The 14,650-nt window shown below is 43.3% G+C and overlaps 1 protein-coding gene and 1 pseudogene across 1 annotated transcript; one reads left to right on the plus strand and one right to left on the minus strand.

Moving 5' to 3' along the window:
• The first annotated feature begins 715 nt into the window (after positions 1-715).
• Positions 716-4,975, plus strand: LOC124967421 (cytochrome P450 2A13-like). The gene is made up of 6 exons (XM_047529699.1): positions 716-940; positions 1,058-1,380; positions 2,616-2,765; positions 3,133-3,320; positions 3,815-3,953; positions 4,527-4,975. The coding sequence occupies exons 2-6, from the start codon at positions 1,293-1,295 to the stop codon at positions 4,706-4,708; spliced, it is 747 nt and encodes a 248-aa protein (XP_047385655.1). The 5' UTR covers positions 716-940; positions 1,058-1,292; the 3' UTR covers positions 4,709-4,975.
• Positions 4,976-10,004: 5,029 nt separating this feature from the next.
• LOC124966127 (WD repeat-containing protein 82-like) lies at positions 10,005-12,719 on the minus strand (annotated as a pseudogene).
• Between the last annotated feature and the right edge of the window lie 1,931 nt (positions 12,720-14,650).

A 14,650-nucleotide genomic window follows, 5' to 3' on the forward strand; every position in this document is an offset into this window, starting at 1 on the left:
AGAAAAACACAGAAATGAAGAAAATACAGAGACATTACCAAGTAAAACTGGGGTCAGGTGAGACACTGCACTCTGATGAAGGAACAGTGACCTCGAACTAGCTCTCCAAATTTATTATGGGGTCTCATTATCATGCATCGTAAATTGTCAAGTCTTTTGAGTTATCAAGAGGCTTCTCTGTGCACTAAAAACTTACAGAGCTAGAAACATAATTTGCAGCTATACTACTGCTGCTGCTAGGAACATTCTGCCACACCCAGGAATCTCCAGAAATTATGGGACTACTTTTTTTTGTTTGTTTTCTTTAATCATTTTTTTCTATTCAGTTACACATTATTGCAGAATGCACTTTGATTCATTGTATATCAATGGGGTACACCTTTTCATTTCTCTGGTTGTACATGAGGTAGAGTCACACCATTCATGTAGTCAAACATCTCACTCCAGTTAGAATGTCCTGTGACTTCTGATAACTGTTACCGTCCGAGCCAAGAGTCAAGGCTGATCACATCCTCACCTCTGGCGTGGAATACTTCCCAGGCTTAACTTATGCCACCACCCCAGGGTCAGCAGATGGCCAGGGATTCATCCACTCTCCACACTAGTCAAGGTTCATGACAGAGGGGGTGGTTCTGACACAAATGTTCTGAAGCTTTCCTGTCTGAACAGCTGCATAAACAGAAGCAAAGGTCATAGTTTTATCCCAGAGTCAATAAGTGCAAACCACCCAGCCATCACACCTACCTGTAACTCTACCACCATGCTGGACTCTGAGCTGATTCTGGTGGCTCTGCTGGCCTGCCTGAGTGGGATGGTGTTGACGTCTGTCTGGAAGCAGAGGAGTCTCCAGGGGAAGCTGCCTCCAGGTCCCACTCCACTGCCCTTCATTGGAAACTTCCTGCAGCTGGAAAAGAATGAGATGTACAACAGCCTCATGAAGGTGCCACCAGGCAGGGAGGTGGGTGGAACTGGTGGGCATGGGGGCTGCCCAGGTCCACAGTGGCTCTGTGGCAGAGGGTCGACCACAATGAGTCAGATTCTGAGGACACTTTTGCAGATTTTACAGGTTCAGCAGCTGGTTTCTCACCAGAAATTCCAGGTCTTGGGATTTTAACCCCTTGTCAGAGTCTTGGGGAATTGCAACCCAGACCGTGACATGAGGGAACTGGACCAATACAGGGAATGAGCCCTCTAACCAACACACCCACCCGCAACAGATGAGCAGAAACTACGGCCCCGTGTTCACCATCCACTTGGGGACTTGTTGAGTTGCGGTGTTGTGTGGATATGATATGGTTAAGGAGTCGCTGGTGGATCAGACTGAGGAGTTCAGTGGGAGAGGCCAGCAGGCCACCTTTGACCACCTCTTCAAAGGCTATGGTGAGGGGGACATGGTGTGGGGTGATGTGGGCAGGTGTATATGGTATCCTTAGTTTCCCCAGCTTTCTGCTTTAACCCACCTGCCCCTCCAGGTTGCAGAGACGTTGTCTGCTCTTCTCCACATCCCTATCCATTGTTGCCTCTTTCTGTGTTCACTCTGGAGTGTTAAGCTTTCTGTGTCCCCATTTCTCCCTCCCTCACTCTTCCTATCTCCCTGTTCGCTCTCAGGACATGTCTCTTCTGCTCTTGGACTGACCCATTATCTAGAAGATCTCAACATTTCTCTACTGGCATCCTGTCCTTCTAAAGTTATAGGAAGTTTTTATCTTTTTGTCATCCTTACCTACTGTGACTCCCTGTGTCTCTTTCTCCCTTTTCCTCCCTTCCTCATCTTCTGTCAGAATCTCACACCACGTCTGCTTCCTCTATCTCCTTGTGCCACTGTCTCCTCTCCCAGACACTCAGTTTCTCTCTCCTCATTTTTCCATCTTCCCCAGCTGTTTATAATATTGTCAGGGAGCAGCACACACCCCGGAAAAGAGAGTCAGGATCCCTGCAGATGGAAGAAGATGCAAGACACTGTTGGGAGAGTTGACCTGCTTTATTCAGAGGCAGCAGCAACGTTTAGTCAGCTGCCAGCCAGTTCCATTTGGCCCCTAGCCAGCCCCTAGTCCACTCCCCAAGCCATTCCCATAGGCTTATCTTATATGGAGGCCAGAGAGGCACAAGGTCAGCAGGTTGCATCACTGGTCACATGGGCACAAGCAAATGTTTGTGACCTTGGTACACACACTGAATCAGTGTTTGTGTCCTTGGCTGCTCACTGGAAACCACCCCACAGAAGCCTTAGCCAGGGAGCCTCTCAGCCATGTGGAGCTGCCCTACAACCCGCCCAGCTCCTGTGTCTCCTCCAGCTCCCACAGTCTCCCTTCACTTCATTCAGCCCTCTCCCCCTTCCTTCTCCTTCCTTCCCCACCGTGGTGTGTCTCTGCACCTCTTTCTCTCCACCTCTCTGTTTTGCCCGGCTCTCTTCTCCTGATTGTCCCCTCCCAGGCCGTCTCCTCTTTCTGGGTGTGTCTGACGTGGGCTCTGAGTTGTATTCATGAGGCTCCCTCACGCTCCCTCTGGATCCGTCTTTGTCCCACTGCATGAACCTCAGGAGCCTCCTCAGGGGTGGGTTATGGATGGCGGGAGCCTCTGGGTGACCTCTGCCCTCCCGTGTGCTCACACCCCAGGTGTGGCCTTCAGCAACGGGGAGCGCACCAAGCAACTCAAGCGCTTCTGCCTCCATGTGCTGCGGGAACTGGGTGTGGGGAAGCGGGGCACTGAGCATCGCATCCAGCAGGAGGCAGACTTCCTCATCGAGGCCCTGCAGAGCACACGCGGTGAGCAGGGAACCCCAGAGTGCTCAGTAAGCAGAAGGGAAAGCCCCATGCTGATGACCTGGGTGGTGGCCTGGGACCGTGACACAGTTGTGGAAAGGCTCCTGTGCCCCAGCTCTGGGGTCTGATGCCTCCCATATACCACCTAAGGTTCCTCTCATATCCCACCCCTGTGATTCGAACCAGGGAAGGGGGAGAGGTTAATGTGGTACCAGACAAAAATATGTGTCACTGGTTTTCGTTTTGAATGATGTAAGTGCATCTGATCAGTAGATGCTTGTCATGCACCCAGGTTCACAGAGTGGGGACGAACCACCATCCATGCTCTGAGATCCCTGGATACTTAAACACATTTTGCCTTAACCTCCAGCCAAGGTCCGTGAGGAGACTGACCAGGTGATTGGCAGGAACCGGCAGCCCAGCTGTGGGGACCGAACAAAGATGCCCTACACACAGGCAGTGATCCACGAAATACAAAGATTTGCAAATGTGGGCCCCTTTGCCATGGCTCACAGGGTCACCAAGGACACCAGGTTTCGGGACTTCTTCCTACCCAAGGTGCTGGCCTGCCCCACGCAGCAGGACTCCAAATCATATCCTGGGACCCCAGCACTCCCTCCCAATTGGAGGCTTTCCAGGCCTCTAATACTCAAGGAATTCCTCAATCACCATGTCCCTTCATGGTTCCCACCTACAGATTCCTGCTCCCCATGTCTCCCCCACACTTAATGCTTTGGAAAATTCACCCCAGTCCACAAATCTTCTCTCTCAGAGCACATGAACCTCCAAGTCCTCCCAACTTGCTTCCTTTAGAGACATGAGCAGGATATGCCCCAACCTCCTGTCCTAGGACACACACCCCATCTTCTCTGAACTTCCTGAGTGACAGTAGTCTCATGTCCTACAAAGCTCTCCCAGAGAAGACCCCAAGTACCTCCCTTCCCATTTCCCTTCACCTCCACCACAAAATTCCCTCCATCCCCAAATAACATTTCACTGCCTTCGGTACATACATCTCACCTTGTCAAATCCCCCTTCCTCTCACCTGCTAGGGCACTGATGTGATCTATATGCTGGGCTCCCTGCTGATTGACCCCAGGATCTTCTCCACACCTGACGACTTCAAGCCCCAGCACTTCCTGGATGACAAGGGGCTGAAGAAGGTTGATGCTCACGTGCCCTTTTCCATGGGTAAGAGACCAGGTGGCTCACACCCACCTGGACCTCCCTCATCCCAGATCTCCTTCCTCCCTGCAGTCTAGTGTCTTTCTTTCTCCAGCTGAGAAGTTCCTCTTGCCCTTCGGACCAATGACTTGCAACCCCCATGACTCCCAATCACCAAGTGTCTGTACCCAGGCCACAGGAACATGTAAAATCCCTTTCCAACCTGGGGGAAATCAAGGCTCAGAGTGAAGAAGAGTTCCTCCAAGGAAACACACACACACACACACACACACACACACACACACACACAGATCTTTAGACCCTTAGAAAGGAGAAGACAGCGCAGAGAGCATATATGAGAATATATTTGGGGGATGGTGCATGGACCCAAAACTTCCCATTGCTATAGCCCTCCATGGACAACCCCATCCCATGTACCAGGGAATCTGAGACTCAGAGAGGAGTGGAGCCTTCTCTTACTCTCTCAGGCCAGAGTACGGCAGCCTTTCCTCCCTGGGAGAATGCAGCATGGATCTGGAACTGGGAAAGGTCTGCAGTAAGACTTGGCTTCACCTCCACCCTCCCTCCTTTCCTCCCCAGGAAAGAAGAGCTGCTTGGGAGAAGGCCTGGCTACGATGGAGCTCTTTCTCTTCCTCACCTCCATCATGCAGAACTTCTGTTTCAAGTGTTCCCCGGAACCCCAGGACATAAAGTTGTCCTTGAATCACGAGGATTTTGCCAGGGTCCCACCAAACTTCACCATGAGCTTCCTGCCACGCTGAACCAGGGCTGTGCCAGGGCAGGGTGAGCAGGCCCAGTGAGGGGTGGGAAGGAGCCAGGGGAGGGTCCAGTGGGAGGGGTGGGACTAGGGGAAGTGGTGACTAGGAGCAGGAAAGAGGGGAACAGGTGGTGGGAGAAGGAAGAGAACAGACTACTCATCTAGCTAGAGACAGATGCTTAAGTGCTGGGACGGGGGCCAGGGGAACCTCACACTGCTGTGACCAGTGAATAATACCAGTCATGATACATTCACCAACTATTCTGTGTCAGCTTGTGCTAAATGAATCCTGAGCTACTTGGTTAATGCTCAGGAACCCACGGAGAGGAAAGGGGTGTTCATCCCCATTTTACTAGTGACCCAGCTGAGCCTTAGAAAGCTTAAGTTACTATCCAACTTCACACCAAACAAGTGTCAGCAAATACCTGAACACAGGTCTGTGCCCACAATCCTTTGAGTGCTCACTAAAAAGTCACCCCTTCCAAAATATAAACTCACTAAGGACATAGCGTCTTATCACATCAGCAGAAAAGTCCTGTCCTTGAGTTTTTCCAGAGCCCTGGTAGGAAGTTGACCTGGCTTCACCACACAGTAACCCACAGTCTCACCTCAGTGTGCACACTGTGAGCACCAAGGCTTCAGAGTCTGTGCCACCCTCATGGTAGGGCTTATCAGAGTCAAACTGGGATGCCAGCATCAGGGCTCTTCGTGGTGTGTGTGTGAGAGACAAACGCTTTCAGACAAGGCCAGGAAAACTTGCTTCTGCACACAGCAGTGAATGTGTATGTATTCACACAGAGATGTGCATGCAAATGTAGGTTTGCATGTTCTCCTGAGGAGATGCATGAACACATGTTCTCACATAGCTTTATGAAGGTGTGTATCTCTCTTAATGATGTGCAATTGACTATAGAATCCAGATATGTGTATCAGAATCACCTGAAGAATTTCAAGGAGTTGGGGTAAATCCCCTTAGACTTGGGAGCCTTGAGCAGTGCATCATCTGATCTACTTGATCAGGACACATCAACCCAGGATTTCTGTATCCTAACAGAAAGGATACACACACACACACACACACACACACACACACACACACAAACCTTTTCTGCATATGAACAGAACACTCACTCCATTATAAGGACCTTGATTGGTAAAGATTACAAACCAGCATCTGAGTCAGATAATAAGTCAGCATTTGAGCAAGTCCACATTTACGCAAATGCATGCCTCTAAGTGGAGAAGATGGCAGCAGCGAGCTAGGCCGTGAGTCCCAATCTCCTCAAAAGAAAAGAGGAAATGAGGAAATGAAATAGGAGCAGAATTGAAAGGTGGGTGAAAAGATAAATGCTCCAAGACTCAGTATTACAATATGCAAGACCTGGAGAATAATTAAACTAAGTGGAGTCTGAAAAACAAGCAAGAGTAGCCACTCTCATATCTAACAAAGCATATTTCAAACAAAAATTAATCAGAAGAGACAAGGCAGGTCACTACCTACTGCTAAAGGGAGCACCCAACAAGAAGATACAATAATAGTAAATTTTTATGCCCCAAATGTCCACACGCTCATTTACATAATTAAAAAATTCTTGAATTTAAGTCACAGATAGACAACAATACAATAATACATGGTGAATTCAACTGCCCTTCTCAACAAGATAAATATCATTCAGAGTTAAAATCAAAAAAGACACTTCTGACCTAAATAATACTATAAATCAACTGGACCTAACACACTATATGTAATATTTCACCCAACAAAAGCTAAATTCACTTTCTTCTCAGCAGCTCATGGAAATGCTTCTAAATAGATCATATTATAGCACACAAAGCAAGTCTTAGAAAATAAAAAAATATTAATTTTATCTCATACATCTTATCAGATGAAAATGAATTTAAATCAGAAATCAACAGAAAGAAAACTTACAGACACCAATAAGCTCATGGAGATTGAATAATATTCTTTTAAATTAGGATGGATCATATGGGAAGTGAGAGGAGAGATTAAAAATTCCTGGAATCAAAGGAGAAGAGCAACACAACATACCAAAATCTGTGGGAGACTATGAAGTTGGTGCTAAAAAAAAAAAAAAAAAAAAAAAAAAAAAAAAAAAAGCTTATGGCATTAAGTGCCCACATTAAAGTAAACAAACAGAAAGATACCAAATAAACAGTGTAATGTTACATCTCAAGGCCCTACGAAAGCAGAAACAAACTAATTCCAAAGTCAGTAGAAGATTGGAGATAAGATCAGAGCTGAAATTAATAAAATTGAAAATCAGAAAAATAATACTAAGGGTCAGTGTACCAAAAAGTTGATTTTTTGAAAAGATAAACAAGAGTTGATAACCTTTGCAAAACTAATCAAAAAAATGACAAAGAAGCCCCAAATCAGCAAAATTAGAGGTGAGAATGGAGATATTACATATGAGATTACTGAAATCCAGAGGACCATCAGGAACTATTTAGAAAACATATTCCAATAAATCCAAACTTCTAGAAGATATTGGCAAATTTCCAGACATATATGACCTACCCAAATTGAACTGAGAGGATATAGAAAACCCTAAACAGACCAATATCAGGCAATGAGTTCAAAACAGCAATTAAAAGCCTTCCAAAAAAGAGCCCAGGAGAGGATGAAATCTCAGCAAATTTCTACCAGACCTTAAAGTAGACCTAACACCAATCCTCCTCAAATTATTCCATGAACTAGAAAATTCCAAAACTCTTTAAGCCAGTATCACGCTGATGCCAAAACCAGACAAAGACACATCAAGAAAAGAAATCTACAGACCAAAACTGTGATAAAACTGATGCAAAAATCTTCAATAGAATACTAGCAGTTACCACTCAATCCAAATTTAAAATCACAATTAGAAGGACACCATAATAAAGCTGGATTTAGCACTAAGATGCAAGAGTAGTTCAACAGACACAAATTAATACATGTAATTCATCACTCGAGTACAATAAAAATCACATGATCATCTCCAGAAAAGTCTTGGAAAAAAAATCCAGCATCCATTCATATAAAAACACTGGAGAAACTAGGGATAGAAGGACTTAGCATTGTGAAGTTGTACATGACAATCCCAAAACCAACATCATACTGAACAGAGAAAAACCAAAACCATTTCCTCTAAAATCACAAACAAGATAAGACTGTCCATTCTCACTGCTCCTACTCAATATAAATCTTGAAATTCTAGATAGAGAAATCAGGAAAGAGAAGTAAACTGAAAGATGCCATTAGGAAAAGAAGTCAAACTGTTTGCTGATAGCATGACTTTATACCTGGAGACCCAAAAACCTCCACCAGAAGACTTCAGGAGCTGATTCAATTTTTCAGAAAAGTAACAGGACTTAAGATCAACCTATAAAAATCAATAGTTTTCCTATACTTCAATAATCAATCTTCTGAGAAAGAAATCAAGAAAACAAATACATGAACAATAACCTCAAAAAGTACTTAGGAATAAATATAACTATGTGGTGAAAAAACACTACAGTGAAAATTATAAAACACTGAAGAAATTGAAAAATACCTCAGAATTTGGAAATATAGTGCATACTCTTGGAAAGGTAGAATTAATATTGTCAAAATGGCCATGTTACCAAAAGTGATACATAGGTTCCATGTGATTCCTATCACCATACCAATGACATTCTTTTTCTTTTCTTCTGTTTAAGACTGTTTACATGGAAAATGTGTACATGTAAAGTACAAAAGGTACAAAAAGTTGTATATACAGTAGAAAGACAACTAAGTAAATGCCAAAAACCTATGCACAGAAATGTCTAGAGGTATATTTCACCCCCAAAAATTAACAGTGGTACCATCTGAGTGGCCAACTGATTCTTCAAAATTCCCAAAATTATCCTTAAAGAACTATAATTATGATTGAAACATGAAATAATTCTTTAAAATATGCCCACTGGCAGATGGTTGAGTAATGTCACATACAAAGCAGTGACTTTGGCCCTAACTCTTCAGAGAATTGCAAGCAGTACATTCCCACTGAGGAGAGCTCAAATACCTCCAGTCCCCAGCAATACATCCCTGAGGGCCAGTGTTTAGTCTCTCTCTCCCTTCTCTGCTAGACTTACTTCCAGTTGAATTTTTTCTATTCCTCCACAATTCTGCTGCCACAAGGACCTGAAGGAGAGGCTGTGAGGTAGCACGTTTCCAAAGGACATGGTGCCTCAGCTTTGAACATTCAAAAACCCAAATGCACATGGTTTTCCTACTGATGGAAAGGCCTTTCTTTCGTTACAGATATGCAATTTACACAGCCTTTCTTGTTAACCCAGTTTCAAGCACTGTCTCAAAGGGTTCCTAATGTGAACTTTTCTACCCTGAAAAGTCAGGGTATCTGTTGAACTATCCTTGCATCTCAGGGCTGAATCCAACAGGACAGTGACAGCTCAAGTTATATGGTTTCTCCAAGTTCCTCCACTCTGGGAAGTAAGAGCTAGACAGCAGGTACAGATTTCAATCTACTCTTGGGAACGGTGTTTGCCTCTTGCCCTTTCAGTTGGACTAAAAAGTCAAAAGAGTCATTGCTTACAAAATGAATAAAGGGTTAGTGATTCACAATCTATGTTCACTGCTAAACAGAGGTAGTGATGGATTGATTTATTCTGGCAGCTATTCAGGCAAGTCGTAACCTTATTGGGCCTCAGTTTCTGGATCTGCATGGAGCGTTATCTGAAATAAAATGTGTGACTGGGAACTTAGTGAAATAACATGCCATTCAGTCTTCTCTTACGAAGGCCATTCAGGGGAAGGAAAGGTCGGGCAGGATACAGAGCATCCCAACTTGGATCTAGCTAGAACCTCTTCCTCTCAAGAGAAAGCAAGAAAAACAGCAAGAGAGCAGCCATAGTAAGCAAATGGGAGTGACCTGTAATTGGCAAGAAGCCTTAGACAAACTGAAAGTGTTCTGGTTTCAGCATCCTGTCCCCAAATGCTGCAAGCCAGGAACAGAAGCCATGCAAAATGACTGTCTCCTACATATAGGTGCAGACAGACCAGGCAAAAACACAGACTAATACGGCAGAGAGAACCCCAAAGTGCAGCTTGAGGAACATACAGGTCTCATCCAAGACCCTCACTTAGCTCTCAAGGAAACAGCAAACACAAGAAGCTTTGCTTTTATTTAATTTCCCAAAGGGCCCTGTGAAAATGTGTTGTCCAACCCAATCAAATAATCCAATCCCACTTATCTCAGTTTGCTCTGAGATTTTCCTGCTGGCCAACCCCACTATACAGAAATAGCTGAGCAGGCTCAGGGTCAGTCAACAATCATTGGCAACCAGAAGCCCATGTTGAAACACGTGCTGAAAAGTCATGAACTTGGGGTTGAACTGCAACCAGGTAATGGGGTCTGTGTGTTTACTACTTTTATACCAGTACAGCTACTTTTATACCACTCTATCCATTCCAGACATGGATATTGCCATCCTCTGAACCAACCATAATAAACCAGAGTAAATGAAGCCTCTAATGTGACAGTTTTGCTGTTGGCAAAATGTGTGTCTCACCTCTCCCTCAAATGCACCAATGAGACAAGCGAAGCTGCCATTGTTGAAGATGAGTCCAAACTTGCCATCAGTGCTGCACATGAGTCCCGTCCCCTCATAAGTCTGGTCACACTGCATCAGACACTTCACAGAAGAAGATATACAATTGGTCAACAAATATATGAAAGAAGGTACAACTTCTCTAGCAATTACGGAAATGCAAATCAAAATGACGCTAAGATTTCATCTCACTCCAGTCAGAATGGCAATTATTAAGAATACAAGCAACAATAAGTGTTTGCGAGGATGTGGGAAAAAAGGTTCACTCATAAAGGTTCACTCATACATTGCTGGTGGGAAAGCAAATTTGTGCAACCACTATGGAAAGCAGTATGGAGATCAGAAAACTTGGAATGGGATGACAATTTGACCCAGCTATCCCACTCCTCAGTTTATACCCAAAGGACTTAAAATCAGCATACTACAGTGATGCAGCCACATCTATATTTATAGCAGTTCAATTCACCACAGCTGAAATATGGAACCAACCTAGATACCCTTCAACAGATGAATGAATAAAGAAAATGTGCACATATACACAATGGACTATTATTCAGCTTTAAAGAAGAATGAAATTCTGGCATTAGCTGGTAAATGGAAGGAGCTCGAGATTATCATGTAAAGCAAAATAAGCCAAACCCAAAAAACCAAAGGCCAAATATTTTCTCTAATATTCAGATGCTAATTCACAATAAAGGAATGGGTAGGGAAGAATATTTACTTTATATTAGATACAGGGGAGTGAAGTGAGAGAAAAGAGTATGGAGGAAGGAAAGGTAGTAGAGTGAGGTACATTATTACCTCATGTACATGTATGACTGTAGGACCAATGTGATCCTACAATATGTATAATCAGAAAAGTGAGAGACTGTACTCCATTTATGTATTGTGTATAAATGCATTGTACTGTCATATCCAACAAATTAGAACAAATAAAAAAATTTTTTAAATGTTGCAAATGGTCCCTTATCAAAAGAACGGAAGTCAAAAGTTTGACCGTTTCAGAGTTGACACCTGCAGCAAAAAGTACCCCTTATGGATCAAAAGAACAAACAGGTGTGCATCATAGATGCATGTGACCCTGGCAGATTAGCGACCAGAGATCCCAGAGTCAAATGGACTTATCACCCCAATTACAATGGCAATTATCAAGAATACAAGCAACAGTAGGTGTTGGAGAGGATGTGGGGGAAAAGGTACACTCATACATTGCTGGTGGGGTTGCAAATTAGTGCAGCCAATCTGGAAAGCAGTGAGGAGATTCCTCAGAAAACTTGGAATGGAACCACCATTTGACCCAGCTATCCCACTCCTTGGCCTATACCCAAAGGACTTAAAATCAGCATAGTATAATGATGCAGCCACATCAATGTTCATAGCTGCTCCATTCACAATAGCCAGATTGTGGAACCAACCTAGATGCCCTTCAATTGATGAATGGATAAAGAAACTGTGGTACATATATACAATGGAATATTACTCAGCCATAAAGAATGATAAAATTATGGCATTTGCAGGCAAATGGATGAAATTGGAGAATATCATGCTAAGTGAGATAAGCCAATCTCAAAAACCAAAGGACAAAGGATCTTGCTGATAAGCGGATGATTACACATAATGGGGGGGGGGAGGCAGGAATGGAGGAAGGAGGGACTGTATAGAGGGAAAAGAGGGGTGGGAGAGTTGGGGGGAAGGAAAAAATAACAATGAATCAAACACCATTACCCTATGTAAATGTAGGATTACACAAATGGTATGCCTCTACTTCATGTGCAAACAGAGAAACAAGTTGTACCCCATTTGTTTACAATAAAAAATATAAACAAAATAAAATAAAAGAGACCCAAAAAAAAAAAAATGAAAGCAACTGCTAGAAGAAAATGTAGGGTCAATACTCCAGCATGTAGGTGGCATGGACAAGGCCACTGCCCTTTTGCTATGTTCAGGAAAGCATCTGATATTTTTGTTGTCATGCAAGATAGGTAACACACAGTATCATGCACTTTGTTAGCGTTATAAGCGACTGTGTTTACGGCATGTGTGTATCTGATGAGGCCCATGCCACATTTCTTACTGCGTAGGGTTCCGTTTGGTTTGCACTCCCGGCCGTCATAGAGTGAGATAGAGTCGTCTTCATTGCTTGAGGTGACCATCTCCCGGTTGGGGCTGAAGCAAAAGCCGTTAATATTGTCTGAGTTCTCAGATAACACCTTGGTGATGAGACAGCTCCACGCAGACCGTCGGTCAGCTGCACGGAGCCCCCAGTGGTTTCTTCACAGAACTCAATAAAATAGTCCTAAAAGTCAAACGGAAGAGTAAGAGACCCAGAATGGTTAAAGCAGCACTGAGCAATGAGAGCAATGCTCGCCACACCACAGGACCCGATCTCAAATCATACCACAGAGCCGTAGGGACAAAGGCACCATGGTATCGGCAGAAAAGAGACTTGAAGACCAAGGCAATGGAAGACACAGTGACAAACCCACACAGATACAGTCATCTGACCCTTGACAAGGGTGCCAAAACCATACACGAGAGGAAACAAATAATAAACAATGCTGGGGAAACTGGAAACTTATATGAGAAACGAATGACGCTAGAGCCCTATCTCTCACCAGGCACAAAAGTCAACTGGAAGGGATCAAAGACCCTTGAAATTGGATCAGAAACAATGCAAATACTGGAAGAAAATGTAGGGTCAACACTCCAGCATATAGACATGGGCAATGACTTTGTCTGTAGGATCCCTAAAGCTCAGGATATAATGCAAAGAGTTATTAAATTAGATGGCATCAAATTTAAAAAAAAAAACAAAGTAAACAACTAGAAAAGTGAAGAGAGAACTCACTGAATGAGGAAAATCTTGATTAGCTGCTCTTTTGACAGGATTAATACCTAGAATATATAAAGAACTCAAAAATCTTGGGCTGGGGATATAACTCAGTTGGTAGAGTACTTACTTTGCATGCACAAGGCCCTGGGTTCAATCCCTGGCACCACAAAATAAATAAATAAATAAAAAGAAAGAAAGAAAGAAAGAAAGAGAAAAAAATTCAAAACTCTGAACACTAAAAAAAAAAAAAAGTAGTCCAAGAAATAAATGGGCAAATGAATTAAACTGACACTCCTCAAAAGAAGAACTACAAATGGCTAACAAATATATGAAAAACTGTTCAGCATTATTAGCAATTGGGAAAATGCAAATCAAAACTGCACTGAGAGTTCATCTCCCTCCAGTTAGAATGGTAATCAAGAATGCAAATAAAAACAAATGCTAGTGAGGACTCGGGGGAGAAGGCACACTCATACTTTGTTGTTGGAGCTGCAGACTAGCATAACCACTGTGGAAAGCAGCACAAAGATTCCTGAACGGCCTGTAAAGGGACCTACTATCTGACCCTGCCATCCCACTTCTTGGTAGTCATCCAAAAGAACAAAATCATCATGCTACAGTGATACATCTGCACCAATGTTCACGGGAGTTTCAATTCACAATCCCAGTTTTTGACCAGTGTAAGTATCCCTTAAGTAGATAAAGAAAATGGGGTATTATTTGGCTATAAAGAAAAATGAAATCATGTCGTTTGTTGGTCAGTGGCTAGAACTGAAGAACTCACTTATGAAATAAGGCCATTTTAGAAAGTCAAAGATCAAATGTTTTCTCTCACAAGTGAGGATATAAAGACAACTAAGGAATTTAAAAGAAAAAAAATCTCATGAAAGTACAAGGGAGAATAGCAGAGTATAGGAATTGAGTGGGTCGGAGGAGGAATGCCAAAGGGAGGAACTGCAGAATGAAATTGACCAAATTATGCTGTGCTTCCTTAACTATATCACAAAGAGTTTCACTTTCATATAACTTACAATGCACCAATTAATAATAAATCAGGTCATTAGCTGAACTTGGAACTAACCTAGATGCCCTTGAATAGGTGAAGATAAAGAAAATGTGGTACATATACACATTAGAGTATTACTCAGTAGAAAAGAATAAAATTATTTCATTTGCAAGTACATGGATGGAACTAGATACTATCATGCTAAGTGAAGCAAGCCAATCCCAAAAAAACCAAAGGCCAAATGTTTCCTCTGATAGGTGAATGCTGATCCACAGTGAGGGCAGGGGGCGGGTAGGGAAGAATGAAGAAACTTTGGATTGTGCAGGGGGAAGGGAGGGGGATGGGGCAGTGAGATGGGAAGGAACGCAGAGTGAGACAGACATTATTACCCTATATACATATATGATTACACTACTGTGTGACTCAGCACCATGTACAGAGGAATGAGAAGTTATGCTCCATGTGTGTACAGTGTGTCAAAACGCATTCTACTGTCATATATAAACAAATAGAACAAA

The sequence above is a fragment of the Sciurus carolinensis genome, chromosome 16 (assembly GCF_902686445.1).
Source record: "Sciurus carolinensis chromosome 16, mSciCar1.2, whole genome shotgun sequence".
Classification (NCBI taxonomy): domain Eukaryota; kingdom Metazoa; phylum Chordata; class Mammalia; order Rodentia; family Sciuridae; genus Sciurus; species Sciurus carolinensis.

Bases quoted from the DNA above. Each gene is read 5' to 3' on its own strand.
- LOC124967421 (XM_047529699.1), top strand. From the start codon at position 1,293: ATGGTTAAGGAGTCGCTGGTGGATCAGACTGAGGAGTTCAGTGGGAGA. The intron at 2,766-3,132 runs GTGAGCAGGGAA...CTTAACCTCCAG, and splicing joins GGCCCTGCAGAGCACACGCG to CCAAGGTCCGTGAGGAGACT. The intron at 3,954-4,526 runs GTAAGAGACCAG...TTTCCTCCCCAG, and splicing joins TCACGTGCCCTTTTCCATGG to GAAAGAAGAGCTGCTTGGGA.